The sequence below is a fragment of the Podarcis gaigeae genome (genome assembly GCF_964106915.1).
Source record: "Podarcis gaigeae genome assembly, chromosome: 3".
NCBI classification, from domain to species: Eukaryota; Metazoa; Chordata; class Lepidosauria; order Squamata; family Lacertidae; genus Podarcis; species Podarcis gaigeae.
The window spans coordinates 40,016,789-40,039,275 of record NC_139680.1 but is presented as its reverse complement, the minus strand read 5'-3'; the positions used below and the strand labels follow the sequence as shown (position 1 = coordinate 40,039,275).

The 22,487-nt window shown below is 41.4% G+C and overlaps 1 protein-coding gene across 1 annotated transcript in view; it reads left to right on the top strand.

Moving 5' to 3' along the window:
* The window catches only part of ELOVL4 (ELOVL fatty acid elongase 4), a 46,195-nt gene that overhangs the window by 5,764 nt on the left and 17,944 nt on the right, over nt 1-22,487 (top strand). The window contains exon 2 of the mRNA XM_083729571.1: nt 19,989-20,176. Within this exon, the coding sequence (XP_083585697.1) occupies nt 19,989-20,176 (188 nt within the window). The remainder of the gene's footprint in view (nt 1-19,988; nt 20,177-22,487) is intronic.

The window sequence follows — 22,487 nt, the reverse complement described above, 5'->3', positions numbered from 1 at the left end:
AGCCATCAATTATGGATGATAGAAGTTGTAGTCCACAATATTTGGAGGTCACCAGGTTTAGGAAGGCAGCTATGCTGAATACCTGCATGTGTTCACTCAGAATAGGTCTGCTGAGTTTATTGGGTCTTATGCCCAAGCAAGGTGGTATAGAACTGTACCTGCTTTCTTCTCTGCCACCACTATATTGTTTTTGACTGAGCATTCATTGGGTATGATGGGTAAATCAGAGTTCTTATTTCCACAACACATTGTCTCATAGTCTCATTTATTGTGGTAATTTGCGGGGATAAAATATAGGTTTGGATCCCAACTCAATTGTGCTTCGCATAGAGCCATTGAAATCACTGAGGCTGAAGTTTCATCACAAATATCAAGTCACATTGATTTTGATGGGCTTACTCTAAGCGTGACTTAACCTAGATAGGTCCAACACATAATATTTAATATTACAGCCAGTAGAGTAATTGATTAGCTATGCATTTTGACTCCAATGTAACTTTGCTCCATGTTCCTTCTAGTTTTGCAGGGACGTTCTCTCAGGAGGCTAATGGCTGTATGAGCAGAACAAATGGAACTGTTTTGCTCCTCAGCATTTTACTAAAGTCAAGGAGGAGAAACCTGTGGCCTTGCAGGTATTATTGGACTCCAACTCTCATCAGTCCTGGCCAGCATTGCCAGTGATCAGGGATAATGGGAGCTAAAGCCCAACAGCATTTTGAGGGCCACAGGTTCCCCACCCATGATTTTGAGCAATTGCTGCAGAGGCAGTATTCATACATCCCTTCGGTTTGATCTCTGTGCATTTCAATATCCTTCCTAGCTTATAGTGCTGGGATAGGAATGGGGTGGAGAGATGTTTCTCAACAGAAACTCAGTGCACACTTCAAAGGACTACAGGTCTGCAGGTGATTAAAGAAGTATTATTCAGTTATATATTTTTTCAGGAAATCTAATCCTGAGATACAGTTCATTGTGCTTTGTGCTTTGCAGTTTTCTTGCCCTGCGGCAATACATTTTCACACGTGACCTAGCCTAGGGAGTGTGCTGACAGAAGAAATAGTGACCGCCCTTTCCCCTGTTCATAGAAGTTATTAGTGAAGGTGCCAAATCGAACGTTAAAAAACAAATTCTGGTGGTGTTACACCACACAAAATGATCCATTAGATTGCAAGTTTATTGGGCCTTTTTATGCAGAAGTCCCTTACTGATCACTGGAGTTTACTTTTAAGTAAGTGTGCATAGGATCATGTTCTTTTACTTGCCAGAGACATTTTGAGGTGCTTCAGACTTAACTATAAACTCCCTCCCCACCCTGTGATTACCAAAGTTATATCTAAGACCAAGTGGACAGACAGCTTGCATTGATCCTAAGCAATTTTTTACCATTCAGATAACAAGAAACAACAAATATCATTCTCCCCATAGCAGTTTCAGGTACGATTGGGAAGAGTGACTCAGACCCCTGATTTGGATGAGGCAAATGTGTCCCTCTGCCCAACTTTGCCTGATTTCATTGGCCTGAACCACCAGGGAAGTCCAGCTGCTGAACAGCCCAGTGCACCTGCCCCAATGGACAAAAACTATATTGCCACCACACAAAGGGGTGGAGAGGAGACAGAGCTGTTGCAATCACATGATGTTAGCAGGCTGACTCAGGTTGCAGTGGATTCTGTGCTGTGCCAGCTCTGCCTTCTCCTCACCTCCCAAATATGCTATTTCAGGGGTATCCACTTGTTACTGCCACTGAGAATGCCCTCTTCTGGGACGCCACCACCACCATGAACTTCTGAGTTCAGTGAAACGACCAAGAGACCTACCCTCTGCTGATCTGATCCTAGAGAGTCTGTAGGGAAGGATATTTGAGGACTAGGTCGGTTAGGGTTTTAAATGCCAGTATAAGCCCCTTGAATTGGGACCCAGAAACAAATTGGCAGTCATGGTGGATATGTTCTTATGTATATGACGAGTTAAAACCTCATTCTTATAACATCAACCCCATTTTAATACAGAAGGCTTATATATTTTGTATTATCATAGAATTGTAGAGTTTGAAGGGACCCTGAGAGGCATGTTGTCCAACCCCCTGCAATCCAGGAATCCTAACTAAAGCATCCATATTCTATATATTTTGTGGGCTGTTTGGTTACAGCATTAACTGTGGATAAAGAAATAGCTCAATCTGTGGAAATTACCTTTGCCTAGCAATCAAATGGTCACAATTAGATTTTTAAGCACACTTGGCAGGAGGCATGTGGGTGTTTCTAATGCCACCCTTTGCTGAATATTATGATTGTAGTTTACTTGGGAGTTTCTTCTGTGTAACATTTCTATTGAAATGCATGGAAGCTTCAGAAAGGCAGAAACTTTTAATGTAACAATGCCTAGGACACCAGTAGGTTTTGTGCAATTGCTCTTTTGTACAACTCGCATTCATTTCAATTTGATTGTATCCATACTTGGTTGTTGTAGTCTAGCAAGGATAGTGTTTTAATAATTTGGCTCCTACATATGTGGATCATCTTTGCAAGAGTAACACTAAAGAATGGAAATTCCAAATCAACACCCCATTGTGTGTGTGTGTGTGTGTGTGTGTATAGTGGAACACAGGGGACGGAATGTAGCACAGTGCTTAAGAATCAGCTTTGCATGTGGAACATCCCAAGGAAGAGATCCCTCTATGAAGTCCTGGAAAGCCGCTGTCCAGCAGTTTCAGCAATTCTCAGCTAGACAAACCAAGGGTAGAGCTAGATGGACCAAGTATAAGGCAGCTTTCTGTTGTCCTACTAAGCGACAAATGGCAGTCAGCAAGCACCAGTCAATATTCTGGCTTAGTGGTCATTAGACAAGTCACAATCTCTTAGCCTTGCTTTTGTCACATGGGTTATTGTGAACTTAAAATACAATTTCTCTTTTGGGTTATCTGAGCTTTTTAGAAGAGAAATGCAATACAAATAGAGTGAACAAACAAATCAGAGGTAGCAGCACTAGTCATCTTTGGTAAAGGTGATGCTTGTATGCATCAGCATGCAGCTGATTGCTGCTGTAAACAAGGAAAGGTAACTGAGTGGTTTCATAGAATCTTAGAGTTGGAAGGGACCCAAAAGTCTTCTAGGCCAACCCTCTGCAATGCAGGAATCTCAGCTAAAGCATCCATGACAGATGGCTATCCAATCTCTGCTTAAAAACCTCCAAGGAAGGAGAGTCTACCACCTCTTGTGGGAGTCTGTTCCACTGCTGAAGAGCTCTTAGTTTTCTGAATGTTGGTTGGAATCTCCTTTCTTGAAGCCATTGCCTCGAGTCCTACCCTCAAGAGCAGGAGAAAACAAGCATGCCAACTTTTCCATGTGACAGCCCTTAAGATATCTGAAGATTTGGTTGGTTGATTGATGGATGTAGTTTAAACCTTAGGACTGTAACATACATGTTTGTGATATAGCATGTGATTTTTGTGTGTTTGACAATTCACTACTGCCTTTCATCTCAGTGACAGACATATGCTGTGTTGTGTTTTTCATGTGTTTTGAGAAGCATAGCTTGGCAAAAATTCTAGGATTTAATCTACAGCATGTATTGTTGAATTAACCAGTTCAACAGGGATGTTGTTTCACAGAACAGGGGCAGCCACACTGCATTTCATTTCCCCAGATGTTTGTCTTAGTTGTTTATAATGATATAACTTGTTTTAATTGATGGTGATTCTTCAGTTCTATTGTTTGTTTCATTTTTATTTTCAATATCTTGTAATGCCACATGTGAATTGGATTCTTGCGTTTTGCTATTTTGCTATTGTTGTTGTTGACTTTTGGATTGATAGGATGACAACGTGATTTTTGCTGTTGCACATTTTGCCTTTTCTGCGGTCTCTAAACTGCCTTAAATACAGTGATGTAGAAAGGTGGTGGTATACAAATTGAAAATGAAATGCAGGGAGAACTCCCCTTCAGGTTACTGTGCCTGCAAAAATCCTACTCTGACCATTGCAACAGTTGTGTGGTCAAGTTGACAGCATGTATATGATTACTGAAGGAACTGAAGGAAAATAAAAAACAGAAGGTCTTCCCTCCTAGCCTACATAAGGAGGTCAGAATGCTTGCAGTTCAGAGGTGCTATTGCTGCAGGAGTCCAAGTTAATGACACAGGCATCTCTTAATGACACTAGTATCTCTTAAATGCCACAAAATGTATTTGCAGCTTAAATTGTTTTACGTAAACTAAATCTAGATTCCTTAATATAATAAAGGGCAATAGTCAACTAAGTCCTACTCAGAGTAGACCTATTGACCTCAGTGAACCTAAGTTAATCCTCTCATTCACTTCAACAGGTTTGCTTAGAGGAGGACTAGTGTTGAATACCACCCAATAATTTCTCCTGCATAGAAATCATTGCTTTTATTCCCTCTTCAAGCCCCTTCTGGTTTTAGGAGATAGCAGGGCAAGGGATGGTGACAGTTCGACTGGCCCACCCCTCACTTCTTCCTCTGCTTGTGACCTGTCCTGCAGCCCCACCTCCACCTTTGACTGCACGGATCCTTCCCCCCACCCTGTCTCCTGTTTCACAGCTGGCCCCAAGCCCCATAAATCACTAGCCCCTCTCCTGGGTCCACCTTCAGCTCCCCCGCCTCTGTCACGCACTTGTCAGAGTCCTGCCAGTCCATGACAATTTATTTTTAATTGCTTTTGCAATAAATGTTCATTATATTTTCAGCTAGAACTAATATGCTTTCCCTATATTATCCTTTGCATTTCCATTATTGCCATTACTACCACGTATTTCTGAAATGATGCATTTTGAGTTTAAGCGCCCCCACCCCCTAATTCTACAGTGGCAGAAGTATGGAGGGGGAAGTATCCATAGCAATAGTATTAATTTTTCTATTGTTTTTCACATTCTGCGAGCAAATGTTTGGAGAGAGTGCCTTAAATTGCAGCAGCCGTTTTCATTCTCCTGGTGTGTCAAACTTAAGTAGGGTCTTGCTGAAACTGCATTTGTAGGAATTCTGCATTCAGTAGTTACCATATTCAGGTTTGTGGTGGCATCAGAAGCCATGTGGCTGGAATTTTCCTCCAATTGGCCTCAAGTTCATTAAGGCGGAGTTATTCCGGGAATGTCACTATAATTAAAGGGCAGATATCTGTATTCAACTTTATGACCACATTTGAGGTAGTGTGTGTCAGCGGGTTTCATTTTGACTGTGTTTGCTCAGGATTTAGTTGGAACCACGTTTTGGTTGTTGTGGTTGTTGTTCCAATAGAATTGTTAACTTAGTACATTAAAGCTAGGAAGCGGTTGATTTTGCCAGTGAGTGTTTTTTTGAATGTTTGTTGTGCTTCACTTGGAGCTGGCTTGTTTTCACTAGTCATAGCTAGGATTAACCACAGTTTATGGTTTGAATGACACACTACAACAGAAGCAGAAGCTTCCAGTCTCCTTGCTGTTGTGCCAGAGAAGGAATGGGGAGTAGCATAGTGTGAGATGGAAGGAAGGCTGGGCTCACCCCTAATGCCAAACCAAAAGTGTGTGTAGAGACATATACATATACATATACATATACATATACATATACATATGCAGAGACATATACATGCATATGCCCATAGCTGTCAACTTACAGATTTGAAAATAAGGGACCAGCAGCCTTGAAAATAAGGGACCAGCAGCCCAAATAAGGGACCTGCAGCCTCACCTGTTCCAGGCATTCCAGTCTTCCTGTCCTCCTGCAGTCTGGTCAAACTCATGTTGGTAGCTTCGAGAACACTGTCCAACCAACTTTGTAACCAGAGGTTCAACTGAATAGAATCTGAATCACATGTACCACAAGGCCTATGCAGCCTCAACTTAAGATGGCTCCCCGGCCTGGCTTTGCACTGCAAAGTTTGCAGCAGCACGTGCAACAAAATGGCGTCCAGCATTCAAAAAACCCCTCAGCTTGCATTAACTAGCTACACACATGCAAGCTCCACCCCCCCAGTCGTTCTTAGACTTCTTATTGGGTGAGCAACACAGCCAAGCAACACAGTTGGTGCCTCCCTCCTCCCTGGCCAGCAGGGAGGGAGAGGAGCTGCTTCCTTTAAAATTTAAGGGACATCATTTAAGGGACATTTAAGGGATATCCATCAATAAGGGACAGCAGCGGGACACAGTGCTGGGATAAGGGACTGTCTCTTCAAATAAGGGACACTTGACAGCTATGCATATTCCAGATGAAGATAATGTTGAGTGCACCTGCAGAAGAGGGTGGATGGAAGCTAGAAATGGATTGATCACCATTTCCTATCCATGCCAGTTTTGAATGTGTTCATTTATAGGTCTGTTTTGTCCCACTTCCACATTAATCTGCAACTTTATTTTTAAAGCTTGGCACAGAAATTGGTAGTTTAAATACATATATTGGAACACATTTTCTAACAAACTATGCCATTCTAAATGTATTTTCTCTTACTGTACACCAGGGCTTCCCAAACTTGGGTCTACAGCTGTTGTTGGACTACAACTCCCATCACCCCTAGCTAGCAGAACCAGTGGTGAGGGATGATGGGAATTGTATTCCAATTGTATTCTAAGGCTCCTGTTCCCCTGGGTCCTTCCCAAGCAATCTGAGACTCTGACTCCTTGTTAGTCTCTGCTTTGCTCTCTTCATACCTTTCTGGGTTCTGGGAAACCAGGGGGAGGGAAACTGGCCACAGCAGGAGGCAGAGACCCCCTGGATTCTTCAGCAGCCTGCCTAATCTCTGCCTCTTGGGCCCCCTTCCACTTCTCCAGCCTCCACTTCTGCCTCTGATTCTGGACTGCTCTGTGCCACAACCTCTTCCTGCTCACTAAACCTTGCTCTCTCTTCAGCTTCCGACACCTCCTCCTCCCAGTCTGCTCCCTCTTCTCCCTCTGACCACTCATTGTTGTCCTACCACCACTCCCTGGGCTCTGAGCCTTCTCCCCTTGGGGCTTCCTCCTATCGCTCCTCTGCATCCAGCCAGTCCATGATAGATAACTGTATTCCTATCTGCACATTAATCCAGGAGGTGCAGATCAAATAATCACTTTGAAATGCAGACCAAACAAAATTCCTGAGCATTCCTAGCAGAAGATGACTTTCCTGCTCTCCTCAGCAGCTTCATGTGTCCTCTTTCTTAGAGAAGGCCCTTTTGTCCAATTTTTTCCACAAACTTCCCTTTTCCCTTAGCCCACCACCACAGACCACACCATTTAGCATGGTCCCCAGTCCTTATGGTGACCCTTCAGATTAAACTCCCCGTCCTTTAGATACCAGCACACTGGTATCTAAAGGGAAAGAAACTGAGTAAGTTCAAAAGTCATTTTCAGCAAATATGTATGCTGGAATTGTAGTAATAAAATTGATTCTGTTAGGGGAAGGTCCCAACAGAATATTGTTAAATTAGGTGCAGTGGTGAGCATCTGCGTTGCATTTGATTGACAGGCAATTCTACAATTTTTTATGACAGGCATGCTTTCTACCATAAGTTATTTGATTTAAGAGGAGTTGAAAATTTGTAGTGAAGCTTCACCCATGTTCTTCAATATAGCACCATGCCCATTTATTTGGAAGTTTAAGAACATATTCTTATAAACATTGTATGCCCAGTTACTTACAGGATGCTAGCTGGAGCCTTGTGAAATGTTTTGTTGCTGTCAAATACAAATGCTTGTGTGAGTCTTTAAATATATATGAACAAACAAACAAACAAACAAACAAACAAACAAACATGAATCCTCTGGATTTCTTTGTCATTTTTAAAATTAGTGATAGACTCTCAGTGAGATAACAGAACCAATGGAGAGTGACAGAAGAATACCCGCAAAACACTCTTTATTCACTAGCATAACAAGAAGATCAGATGTTTCAGTAATATCAGTCAGAACGTACTTTGGACTGATAAGTTATTTAAAATTGTTCTAATGGATACTCAAAGATTTTTTGAAAAGCCGTTACAGAGAAAAGTGCATCCTGGAAGGGCTATAAAGATTTCTTCACAGTGAATGTTTCCCTCTTAGTAATGCAATTGCAGACATCGTAAGGAGCCATGCTGATTGGACGGAGGCATGTGCTAGATTGGCCCTGTAAGTGCCTTTGCTCTGAAAATAGCAGCCATCGCTATTAATACTTCGTAAGGCTTCCCAGATGAATTAACATGTAGTGGTTTATAGCTAAGGAATTAATTTGCTTTTTGTATGAATATTTAACTTTTTAAAATGCTGATGTAATATATGAGGGGCATTTACCAAGATCTGTTACAGCTTTTTAAAAAAACAAAACAACAACCCATAAAAATGCTTTTCAAATTAAGTATGGCAGTAGAGATGAAAAAGACTCAGGATGCAATTCACACTTACGATCCAGTACTTCCATATCCTGTTGGTTTTAACTTGGATAGTTATATGCATACTTAAACCTCGCCCACTGAGATGAGTGGGATTTTGGCTTGATTGTGCCCACTAATTTTTCTTAATTTTTTTACTTTTACTATATTGAGCACTGGAAAGTGAAATACAGTTTTCTCATAGGCCAAACTTACAATGCTTTGAAAATACGATTATGGGTTCCTAAAGCATTTTATTAAATTTTTAATATAGTGAATGCAAAATATATAGAACATTTACCAATGTGTTATTATTACACTGACTGTAAGAGTTAGTTTCCATTCATCCTTCGACACATTGTGAAAATTAATGCTGGAAGATACTTATTGTAGCTGGTATATTTGCCATACAACTTACTCATAGTCTACCGACGTAAAGAAAGCTGATATATCTCTAGGCTTACATGTGTGATTTGTTTTGAACCGTTTCCTAACAACGCAGCCATTTTGCTTGTGATCAAATTAGTATCTGGGTCTTAGGCTTTGAAAGACAAATGCATTAATCCACTGAACCACTCGGTCACTCCGTCAGTGCTAATCAGGAAAAGGCATAGGCAATTGTCAAATGAAGCAAATATATGCATTTGACATCGGAAGCTGCTAATTTATTAGTATATTGTAGCTGTGTGATCTTTTACAAATGCTCATATGTCCTCCAGCCAGTCTTGTAAAATTTATAGTCATGTATTCTGTCCATTCAGCAGAGCAGAAAATAAAGATGTAAGAGTAATTCTGATTTTATCTCCTATAATTTAGGTTAAGAACAAATTTACTGGGCTGGCGAGACATGAAACAAAGAGACAGATGCACATAACACAATAGCTTTTTGTAAACTTTGCTCATGTGTTTCAACCCACAAATGAAAACACAGTGTTTTTCCCAAATCTGTTTTATTATAGAACATCTGATTTGGAAAAACAATTATCAGCTAATTTACAATTGTACTTGTATGACTTGTAAGAGTTGTAAGAAAAGCTGGAAACAATTTGTGCCTTAAATAAAGCTTCCATATTGCAGTCCACCAGATGTGGGCACCCTCATTTGCAACCCCCTCCTCTCCTGATTTCTCACTTGAACTCACCCCTTTCAAAGGTGCTTTATAGGAAGGAAACACTGTTGGCATTTCTTAGGTACTTTGCATGTAAGTATATATTTGAACCCTCAAAAGCTACATAAAAATTAAAACAATTATATGTCAGAAGTCTACAATCCTGTACACATTTTCCTGAGAGTAAGCCTTATTGTACAGAGTAGTCTTTACTTCTTAGTAAATATGTATAGGAATATTTTTTGTTAATAAAGGAACTCTCAACTCATTTTCAGTGGCTGCAGCAGCATTCATAACCACTCCTTTCTTTTCTCATGCATAGAAATTGCTTAATATATATCTCACTGTATGTAGTTCGGTGCTTCCCTTTATGTAGTGGTAACACTTTTAGGTAGCATTAAAAAAAAAATCTTTCATTCTCATACCACTGTAAAAATAAGCAGAGCTGCAATCAAACCCCATTTACCTGGGAGTGAGTCCATTGAATTCAGGATATTGTATGGACATTGTTAGATTGTACTCTTCAGTTACTAAATTTTATGCAAACTATCCTAAGGCCCTTTCAGAACATATTATTCTTCATTGGACACTGTACTTTTAAGATCAAAAGATGAACTAAAATAGAGACCCATAAATGGGGTCTTTCCTTGCCCTTTTCGATGGGAAGACAACTAGGTTCTTTTAACTCCAATTGAAGACTGCACTGCAAAAATATATATGAATTTTTACATTAATATGACTTTTTCCTATGATGCAGTGACATGATCTGCTAGAGGATACCAGGCAGGGGTGAAGCAAAGGTCGCCATTAATAAGCATCATTTATTTTTGTGCCTAGGAAGGTGCAATGGCAGTCCTGTGTGATACAAGGGCCCAGACCCGGACTTTTAGACTATTGGCAGTTTCTGCAATTTAACCTGTTGCATCCCTAATCTGTGTGATGGAAATAAAACAGATTATCACAATAGATGGGCGAAAGGGAGGCATTGTTTAGTTTCAGTGTTGACTTGATACGGTCACATGACACCTTGTGGAAGCAAAACTGAAATCTGTATGTGACTGTAAGGCATCTGAACACGGGATTTGTTCATTCTTGTTTTATGGGGCATCCATAGGATGTTGTCCTCCTGTGTTTTCACTGCGCTTCTTCTGACTTTTGTGAGATTGTGGAAAATCTGTCTTGGGAAAAAAAAAGGAACAATAGCATAACACCTGTATAGATAGATAGATAATTCATAACACCATCCCTACGTCCTTTCTTAGGGTGCTTTCAAATAGGGGCTTTATATTGCAGGTCATTGAGATATTTAAAAAAATATGTTGTTGTCAGATTTTCCTGGGAAAGGGGAAATTCTGATTAAATGGGGTAGGATTGAATATGGGCTGGCGTTTTAATACTTATGATGTCATGTGGCTGCTGCAATGAATTTGCATACATAGGGAACACCTGTCCCACAATAAATACATGCCTTGAAGCTCCTTTAGAGTCTCGTTTTTGTTGTATTCAGTGATACATCAGGCAGGTTAACGCATCGCCACTGCTTTCCAACCCAGGGACATTTTGTCACCCATTTTGGATGGCATTCATGGTTAATCTTTTACAAAGTGCTAAACAAAAAATAGGCATTGGTATGAAAGGTGAAACGGACCTTTAAGACTTCAGTCTTAAAATGCTTATATGGGGTTATGTCCCACTAGGGAAATAAAATGGAACCTTCTTCTGAGTAAACATATATTGGGTTGCACTTCCATAGTGATTGCCATTTTTCACCATCCTTCTCCCCAATTATTCTCTGCTATTTCTTATGGCTTTTTGCTGCCGTGTGCAGCCTAAAGGACTTGTACTACTAAGACTGCACATCAAGCACTTATTTCTTCTCGAAACTTATTTTTTCTATTTTTCTATTGTTTGTTTTTATTTAACAAAATTTATATACTGCTTGATTGTAAAGAACCTCTGAATAGTTTCCAGAAAAAAGTAAAACCTTAAAATTATCAGTAAAAACAGCTAACAACAGATATTTGAAAACATTCAAAAGATAGTTAAAATCAACAGTAAAACTAAGAAGAGATTAAAACACATGTCAGCATTCCACGTATCTGGATAGGCTTGCCTAAACAAAAATATTTATTTATATTTTCGATATATTTTGTTATTATAGCAAGGGCGCCTACCTGATGTGAATAGGCAAAAGAAATCTTACCTTTCTTCTATCACAGGATTAAAAAACAGTGGGGAGTTTTTATGTATGAAGAGAGAATGAGGCAAGGCCACAAGGCTGTGCTCCAACAGGCAGTGAAGCCTATACAGTGGTACCTCGGGTTAAGTACTTAATTCATTCCGGAGGTCCGTTCTTAACCTGAAACTGTGCTTAACCTGAAGCACCGCTTTGGCTAATGGGGCCTCCTGCTGCCGCCGCACCGCTGGAGCCCGATTTCTGTTCTTATCCTGAAGTAAAGTTCTTAACCTGAAGCACTGTTTCTGGGTTAGCGGAGTGTGTAACCTGAAGCGTATGTAACCCAAGGTACCACTGTATTTATCTGCCTCTGGAGAGAAAAGGAATAAAGCAGAAAGACTTTGAGCCACAGAAAAGGAGGTGGTTGGTTGAACCTCACTTCAGGATCCTTAGGACTGATTTAAGTAATGAAAACAGTTTGTGATGTTTCTGTGGAGAGGTTGCAGCCGTGTTGAGAACAGGACTCAGAAGAATGGTAGAGGAATGTGCTTAGCCTAGCATCAATGGTCTCAGTAGAAAGTATCTGCAATGTATCCCACAGGGAAGGTTGCTTATTTTATGAGGAAACCTTGCAACAGATCTGCCTTAATAACATAAAGCAGCAATCGCAACTAGGACTTGCTACATAGTTTCCAGTTAGTTCTTACAGAGTTTTATGGCGAACCACACCCAAGGAGGGGATTTTCTGTTACTGATCAAGCTTATCTTTTTCTTAGAGACTGGCCATGCACAATACATACAGTACCTCTTGATAAGATTTTTGTGATAAATTTCTTACAAGCGCAGAGTTAACAGCACTATGATTGCAACAACAAAAATTTGAATATTACTATAAAACTGGGCAGGAATCTACTCAATTTGCTCTCTAAAACTAAAAGCGATGCAAGATAACAGCCAATAAATTTAGGAAAAAAGTTCTATTGCAAGAAACAAAGCAAAAAAAAGGGGAAGGGCGTTATACACTTGGAAAAGTATTGGCAGGTTCCTCAAAGTTCTCGCTATAGCCTTTTGCCTCTGTTGTTTCAATGTTTCTCTACAGTTTATCCTGTACTGCCATAAATTTGTCAGTCTTTGACAAGGATGGCTAACCCTTTACTGGACTGAGGGGCACATTTAGTCTTGGACAATCCTCTGGGGGCACATCACAATAGCAAAGGTAGGGCCAAAAGCAGATGGAGCTGCTATACACGTAGGGTGGGATTTGATGAGTCCCATCAAGCGAAGCCTGTACAAGGACTTCTGCTTGCACAGTGAGGCTTCCCCGGCTCTCCTCTCTCCATGTCTCCCAAACTCCTGCAATTGGCTCTTTTGTGAAATAAAGTGGTCTACTAAGTGCACCCCCAATGGAATTAAATACCAGCATCTAAGGACCTAGACTTTTACCTTAATTCCTAATACAGTGGTACTTCAGGTTAAGAACTTAATTCGTTCTGGAGGTCCGTTCTTAACCTGAAACTGTTCTTAACCTGAAGCACCACTTTAGCTAATGGGGCCTCCCGCTGCTGCCGGGTGATTTCTGTTCTCATCCTGAAGCAAAGTTCTTAACCCAAGGTACTATTTCTGGGTTAGCGGAGTCTGTAACCTGAAGCTTCTGTAACCTGAAGTGTCTGTAACCTGAGGTACCACTGTAGATTATATCGGGGACCTGCTTCTACCCCCTCCAGAATGTAAATAGGATTGTTCAGTTCATTTCCTCATGGGAGGGATGTTTTAAACTTGTACTGAAAGAAGGAACTGGGTGATAACATTTGTTCTATGATTTCCAAGAGTGGATTCTATTAGATAGCTGGGGATGCAAGAAAGCAGCAGTTTTTTTCCCATTCTGCCCTGTATTTGTCAAAGTCAGCATTTTTTTCTATTCCACTACAGTTTGTTTCTTCCAACCACTAGGTTGTTCATCTCGTTGCTTGCTATTTAATGTAAGTTTCAAAATTTACATAAACCTTTGTGCAATTTACATTCGTTTCAATAAAAAGGAAATGCCAAAACAAAATTTAAATAGTTATTCTTCACATACCATTTCAAAAATCCACAAGAATGTGACCACAGATGAACATGCAAACTACAGCCATTTTTTCAATCCCCCCCCCCCCATTTTTTGTCAGAATACTCTGACATCCCTACTTGATACCAATCCTATATTTTTCGGTCTTTTGGGGTGGTATTCACTTACCAATGGTTCTTCATAGTTATTTTGTTCCATTTGCACCAGGGAATGTTTAGGGTTTTGTATTAAGTGATCCAATTCATAGGCATAAGGTAGAATCCCCAAAATCTTCAAATTCTCTATTTTTATATATATGAAGTATTTTATTGCTTTTTTACATATAATAAACATAATTTAAAATAGCTTTTTTAAAAAGTCTTGATATGTTTCTATGCTAGATATAATCATTGCAATCAAACTTTTAAAAGGTGTTGAATATAGTAGCTGATGTGATTTGGAACAGAAATATGAAATTATGTAGTGCTATCATTTTTACAACTGTGGTTCTGCTGGACCAGAACAATTTGTAAGTTTCTGGTTCTTCTTAAGTCATTTTGGCTCATTGTCTGGGATAATGATGGAATGCTTCCTTGTCATGTGGGTTTTTCAAAGCTTTATATCCACTGAATATTAAATTATCTTTTTTTCTTGGTGCCCCCCCCCCGACAGTCGTATTTAAAACTTGAAATTAACTTGGAATTTGTACACTTTGCTGGGTGTTGCCTCTTGGTCTTGCATGTCTAAAGATCCCCACACTTAAGCTTAACTGGTCTGACAAGGGCTTGAAAATCAGAAATTTGTTAAGGAATCTCCCAAGTCTGTTTGTGTGAGGAGAAGGGTGAGCCATCTGTTGCTCTTTGCACTTCACGTTACGATTTTTGTGTGCAAAGAGCTTCAACCTTGTCTGATGGGACAAGAGAGAGAGGCATTCAAAAAGAGGAGCACAGTACAGCACTGTGAACTGTGAATGCACATTGTTCTCTCTTTTTTAAAAAAAGAATATGTTTGTGTGTCAGTAGCATAGCTTTGAATCAAACACTATTATGCTTCAGACACTGTAGAACCTCTTGGCCACACCCACATTGTCCTCTCCTTCCTCATGTAGGGGACTGAAAAGCCCTGCAGACACTTGTCTGAGGAAGGAGGAGGTTGTCCTGCTCAGCAATAGAAAGTGGAAGGAGGTAGCAGAGGCAGCACATGGAGCAGTCTACCAAGGCACCTCCTCTCCTGTGGTCTGGCAAAAAGAATTCTTGCACGGACCCCAATCCCTGGCAGTGGTAGATTCATGGGTTGCAGCACACACCTCAGGTTTGGTTTCCTTGGAACTAAGGTCTCTGAAGACAGTGGTGTCTTTGTGCAATACGTTTTTTATTTATTTCTACATATTTGTATCAATGGGATGTGAGTAGCTCTGTGGTCTAAACCACAGAGCCTAGGTCTTGCCTATGAGAAGGTCAGCGGTTCGAATCTCCGTGATGGGGTGAGCTCCCATTGTTCAGTCCCAGCTCCTGCCCAGCTAGCAGTTCGAAAGCACGTCAAGTGCAAGTAGATAAATAGGTACCACTTCGGCTGGAAGGTAAACGGCGTTTCTGTGCGCTGCTCTCTTTTGCCAGAAGCGGCTTAGTCATGCTGGCCACATGTGCTGGAAGCTTCTCTGTGGACAAACACTGGCTCCCTCGGCCTATAGAGCGAGATGAGCACACAACCCCAGAGTCGTCTGCAACTGGACCTAATGGTCACGGGTACCTTTACCTTTTTTACATATTTGTATCATGCTGTAATGACAGTCTTTACTGCTAGGGGGCACATGAGGCACATGAACTGAGCCAAAACTTGGAATCTGACTTGCAGGAATCCACCTCAGAGCCCAAATGTGTCTCCTCAGAAGAACGGGAAAAGGGGAGGTGCTGTCATTTACCTGCCGAGGGGACTCTTCTCCCTCCCTCCCTTACTCCCTGGCATCAAGGGAGGTTTTCTTGTCAGGAGAGAGAGAGAAAGAGAAAAAACGAAAGAGAAAAAGGGAGGGGAAATTTTGTTGTCCTTTTGCAGGGAGAGAGGGTGGTCTTGGGGTTGATGGGGAGATGCATCATTGTCCTTTTGGCAGGAAGCTGAGGAGGGGGGAGACAGTATGTGGAAGTTGGGGGGAGATGTGGTGACTCTTTTATAGGTTCAGCAGCTGAGGAAGGAAGAGCATACTGTGGTCTTGGAGAGGGAAACAGAAATGGAGAAGGGAGATGGACCTGAGGGGAAACTCAGGCAGACGAATGGGGGATATTGTGGTTGTGGATAGGGAAACTGAGGCAAGAAGAAAGGGTTGGTGAGTAGAGTGTGCAGGGGGTCACCCTGTATTACACATATATATTCAAGCCGAGCATCAGTTGGAAGAGCCCACTACATTAACGCTCCCACAGATCTTGCTCCACCATTGGGGGCCCTCCAAAGCCATGGCTTTGAATTCAGATCAAGCCAAGCCTCTGTGTCTCTTCCCAGCCCATTTCAAGACAAGTCTGGTCTGTTGTTCTCTTGGTGAGACACTTGCTGATGATGCCACCCACTGCTGATGTAGGGGGCTGGGCCTGCCCTCCTTAGCCCACCTTCTGGAAGCTTCTTCAACTGGTAGTTTCTGGGTGGCAACCAATCACAAACCTACTTAACAGACTTGGCTTCACTTGACAAAGAGACTGGTTTCGCTACTTCAGCAGCCTCTTTTATTATTATTACTATTATTAAACATAATCCCATTTTACAAGCTGTAAACCCACAGACTGGGAGGGGAACAACCAAAGTTAACACCTAGACCAGCCTTCCAGCCATAACGCTATTCACCTGCCCCCTCAACTGCCGCCTCTTGTCTGTTAATGCTGGGGCGAGTGGAATGTCTCCTCTCATCTCAGGCAGGTAACACAGGGGCAATTTATTCTGCAACAGGAGGAAGGAGTGGAGGAGTTAGCAGTGCTCTGTATTACTGCTTTTCAGTTTGATTGCTGTACTACAAACATATGCCTGTTCAAAAGCACATTCAGTGTGCATTAGCAGTCCTTATTTCAATATGGATCTATCCAAGCTTTTACAAGACAGATCTGGATGAAATCTTGAATTGTCCAGTTCCTGACCATTTTACCATTCTAACTCGCAACCTATCAGAGCCCTTTTATATCTCTCTCATGTTCACTATAAATTTACATCGCTGAATTTGTGTACACAAAATTTAAATATGTTAATATTATAAATTTTAGGCCACCTCAGAACCATTAACAGAAAAGAAGTACAGTGGTACCTCAGGTTAAGTACTTAATTCGTTCCAGAGGTCTGTTCTTAACCTGAAACTGTTCTTAACCTGAAGCACCACTTTAGCTAATGGGGCCTCCCACTGCTGTTGCGCTGCCGGAGCACAATTTCTGTTCTCATCCTGAAGCAAAGTTCTTAACCCGAGGTAATGTTTCTGGGTTAGTGGAGTCAGGTTAGTGGAGTAACCTGAAGCGTATGTAACCTGAAGCGTATGTAACACGAGGTACCACTGTATATAAATTAGGGAGGCACTGCTTTCCATTCTGCCCCAGATTCACCACATGCAGCACTGCCTCTGTTCCGCTGCAGTTTGTCTTCCACACAAACTGCGCTATTTGTTTCATTGTTCACCATAGCAATATTATGTCATCTGTGTCATAACGTTATTCCACCCCATTAATTTTAGTGTGAAGGAAACACAATGCAGATGGAGAGAAAACATGATCAATTATGTATTGCTTGCAGGCTGAAAGCAACCACGTCAGTTGTTCACTGGACTGAGTTCCATTTTGGACACAGGCTAAATAAACAATCACTGGCAATTTCTGCTCCCGTTTTTGTTTTTGTCAGGAATGTCCATGATCCCTAATATAAATAAAAGAAAGAAAGAAAAGGCGCTCATTTATTTGCTTGCAGAAGCCAATAAAATAAAATAAAACTCAAGCTTCGCTGCAAGGTCTCCGTGGCATTCTGAATGCCTGTACTTTTTTTTTTTAATTTGCATACTGCATCAATTTTATTGCACTTGACACAGGTGCAATTACAGAACTTTAACTATTTAACTCGAGCATCAATCTGAGAAGGCGGAAGCAGATGCATATCAGAAATAAAAGGTAAAGGTACCCCTGCCCGTACAGGCCAGTCTTGCCAGACTCTGGGGTTGTGCGCCCATCTCACTCAAGAGGCCAGGGGCCAGTGCTGTCCGAAGACACTTCTGGGTCACGTGGCCAGCGTGACATCGCTGCTCTGGCGAGCCAGAGCTGCACACGGAAACGCTGTTTACCTTCCTGCTAGAAAGCGGTCCCTATTTATCTACTTGCACCCGAGGGTGCTTTCGAACTGCTAGGTTGGCAGGCGCTGGGACCGAGCAACGGGAGCGCACCCCGCCGCGGGGATTCGAACCGCCGACCTTTCGATCGGCAAGCCCTAGGCGCTGAGGCTTTTACCCACAGTGCCACCCACGTCCCTTATATCAGAAATAGGTGAATACTAATTCATTCGGGCCCCAAGGGACTGCTGGAGCAGACATACTCTTGTTGCTTCCATTGCTTTGCATTGCTGTGGCCCGGGGGGTGGGGTGGGCTGTATTGATAGCCTTTTGTTTTTCCTTTCATTTTATTATGTAGTTTGTTTTCTATTTTGTATTTTCCTGTTGTGAACTGCTCTGGGATCTTTGGATGAAGGGCGGTTGGCAAATTTAATAAATAATAGTAGTATTTTATATCATTTTGTGCTGCTTGGGTTCCCACCCATGGCCACCCCACCTCTCAGCGCTGCCTCATTAAAGCAGCTGTTTCTTTTTCCCTACTGGATGCAGTCAGCAGGAATGTCCCTTTCTTTACTTTTAGTTTCAGAGTTATTAACAAATTTTGTCATTTTTATAGCAAGTCCAATGCCCACAGCAGTTTTCTGTTTGTTCTTTTTAGCTGTTTTTCATGTTTCCCCATTGATTCCTCTCTTCTATGAAAAGCCCAATGGACCATAGGTTGAGGGTGGAGATGTGGAAAGCAATGCACATTGTGCTTTGAATTAGTCAATTACTTGTACTCAGTGTTGTTTTTTCAGGGGTTACACTTTCTAGGAAAAAATCGCTGCTTGTACTGCAGACAGCTACAGTATTTGGTGTTTATGTTTGCTTGTTTTTCATAAAATAAACACACATACATGACAATCAGAGAAGAAACAGCTAGTAGATCACAACTGAGATATCTCTAGAGTTAGTATACAGTGGTACCTTGGTTCTCAAACATAATCCATTCCGGGGGTCCATTCAACTCCCAAAACTGTTAGCAAACCAAGATGTGGCTTCCCCTTGAGTACAGGAAGCTCCTGTAGCCAATTGGAAGCCGTGTCTTGGTTTGCTAACGATTTCGGGAGTCAAACGGACTCCCGGAATGGATTAAGTTCGAGAACGTTCAGCTTCCAAAAAACGTTCACCAACCAGAACACTCACTTGCGGGTTTGCGGCGTTCAGGAGCCAATTTGTTTGGCAGCTAAGTCATTTGAGAACCAAGGTACGACTGTACATACTTTTAGAAGGCACCGCCTGCCTTCAGCTATCTGGGGCTGATTCAGCTGATTCAGAATGATGCCTGCCCCTTCATCTGTCCTAGGGGCATGTTGGGTCATGAGGCTGTCCCAGTTCCCCTGAGGGGATTGCATACTTGACAGGATCAACATGCATAAATTCTAATGTGCAAGGGCCTCTATCATGTGGTGGATTGACATATTGGATTTTATAAACCTACGCCCCATCCTACAGATCCTACAGATACTAATAAAACATTTTTGAAAGGCTACATATTGGATTTTATACACCTATGCCCCATTTAAATGATCTTAAAGATACCAATAAAACATTTTTAAAAGGCTACGCATACCACAGCTATATTAAATAACAACTATCAGCAGAATCAAAGTTAAGAAATAAGATGTGAGCAGCTAAGGATTTCAGAGGAGGAATCTGTGGGTGAAGAAGGAAGGCACGCTCTTGCTTCCTACCATGTGTTGTGAAAATATACTTTACGCTGACAAGCCCTGATTCTAAATATCAAGTATTCTTACTGTTTATTTTGACTGTGGGAAGCACAAGGCTGATGTTATCCAGCTGGAACTTTAAACAATGTAATTTATTTTACAACTGGTAATAGAAACAGAAAGTGTTTTAACGACTTGTTTGGCTTAATTGTATATAGGCACATTTTTATCATAATGATGTATAAGGTGTAACACTTTGAGCCTGCGGTTATACCAATGAATCTTATTTAACTAAAAGCTTTTTGAAAATTTAAATGAGAAAGCATGTTCTCAATAATTTCTTGTCTGTTTTCTCCTAGACAAACGCGTTGATGACTGGCCCTTGATGCAGTCTCCATTTCCCACATTGGCTATAAGTACTCTTTACCTCCTCACTGTTTGGCTTGGTCCCAAATGGATGAAGACAAGGGAGCCTTTCCAGTTCCGCTCATTATTGATTTTTTACAACTTTGGAATGGTTCTACTTAACTTCTATATTTTCAAAGAGGTACCACTCTTTTCACATATATGATTTGCTATTTACAGTTCAGAATTTTGTAGTGGTTTTTATGTGTTGTGAAAAGCAAATGTGTCTTCGGGTGTATTTGAATCAAACTGTCGATTGATGTGTTTTACTCTTCATAAATTCTTTAATTTGCCACAAAATACCTTTGGGATCATTACACTGGCTTTTGTTTTTGTCTCTCTGTGTGATTTAACACTGGAATGATTTGACTTTGTGTACATTAGGTTCTGCTGAAGGTTGCATTCATAAAAGCTAAGAAACTGAGTGGCAAACTATGCCACAATGTCAAATCAGGAGAATAAATAGCTCTACAAATTCTTTAAAGATGGCTCTCTAGGGTGCGGACGGAGCACTTATCTCTTGTCCTCAGCATTGAGCACAACAGTGCTAGGATTGGGAGACGGAGCCTTGGCAGATTGCTGGGACGGATTTGGGCCACTTTGAGTTTGCCTGGTAAGAAACCACCTACCAGTGCGTAACTCTTTAGTAGAGATGTTATATACTGACAGGGTCTCAATCCTGTCAGCAATTGTGCTGTAGCATTCTGCACTGACTGTAGTTTCCAGGTCAATCACAAGGAAAGCCCTACATAGAGTGCATTGCAGCAATCCAAATTTGAAGTCACCAGTGCCTGAACTACTATGATCAAGCTCTCCTGGTCCAGGAATGGACATAGCTGTTGTACAGAGCCTCCATTTTGCCGTGATTCAACTTCAGCTTATTTTCCCTCATCCATCCCACCGATGTGTCTTGGCACTGGTGCAGGGCCTCTCCTGATTCAAATAGAGTTGAGTGTTGTCAGCCTACTTGCTAACACCTTGTCCCCAAACTCCTAATTACTGTTCCCTGTGACTAAAAAAGGTAAAGGACCCCTGACAGTTAAGTCCAGTCGCAGATTCTGGGGTTGGGGCACTCATCTTGCTTTACATGCCAAGGGAGCCGGCGTTTGTCTGCAGTTTTTCTGGGTCATCTGGCCAGCATAACTAAGCCGCTTCTGGCGCAATGGAACACGCCTGTGGCTACACTACATATAAATTTGTAATAGCATTGGAGATAAAATAGTGCCAATGCCAAAGCAATCTCTTGATGCTATTCTCTGGACTCAGTCCCATAGGTAAGATCAGAACCTCTGTAGCACAGTGACCCCAGTTCCCATTTCATAGAGGTGGTCTAGGAGAATATCATGGTGAATGGTACTGAAAGCTGCAAGAGAGATCAAGAAGCAGGAGCATGGTCTCTGTAAAGGGTATCCATCAGGGCGACCAAGGCAGACTCACTCCTAGGTCTGAAACCAGACTTGCCTGAATCTAAATAAATGCTTTAGAAAATATAAAGAATGCATTAATAATGATCTAAGATGCAGAGAGAGATTGATGAGCACCGTAAAAGGTAGCACTTGCCGAATAACCTTTATAGTAGGGTAGGAGAGCTGAAAAAAATTCATATCAGGCAACCAATGTGCCCCTTTGTTTTCAGATAGTACATGGGAAAATGAGTCTAAAAAGCCCTGGACATAAATGTTCATAGCCTGTTAGTGGCTATGGTGGCTCATTTACCAGAAGTAAGGTATTTAGTGTTAACTCTGGAAGTATGTACTTGATTCTGACCAAACTAAGCCTCCTAGAACAAGTGCCTCCTGTGTCCCACGCTTTTTAGATTTGTCCACCCATGTACTATCTAAAACCAAAGGGGCGCATTGGTTGCCAGGTGTGAAATATATTGCCATTGTTTGCAGCTCTCCTACCCCACCATTTAACTCTGGGAGGACTCTCCCTCTTCCTTAGACTTTGCATCTTGCTGCTCTGCTCAGTTGAGTGTTCTGTACACCGGTCCTAACACCTGGTACATGATGGGCAGAATTGGTGACATACTTACTTTAAAGCAGTTTGTAACAGTTGAAATTAACAAGACAACTGTTTGATAGGACTGTGAATCCCAATTTCATTTTCTTCTCCTCAAGATCATTATTGTAATACTGTACCTTCGGAAAATTAAATTGAAATGAAGTATTTCAGTAGCTGTTATCTTTATCTTGGAGATTATCTCGATTGGGAGAAATTCTTTAGGCTAGTTTTCAAAAGTCAGTTCTACAAATCCTCTTCAAAACTGTATGCAACGCTGTTGCAGTTCAACAATGAAGCAGAGAAATTTTGTAAATATAATCCCATCTGTTAATATTGGGTACAGAACCATAATCGAACACTTCATCCTTCCAACAGATAAGCCGAATGGTTTTATGGTCCAGCAAAGTTAAGATTATATCCTGCCATGGATGGGAGTACTCTAAATTATG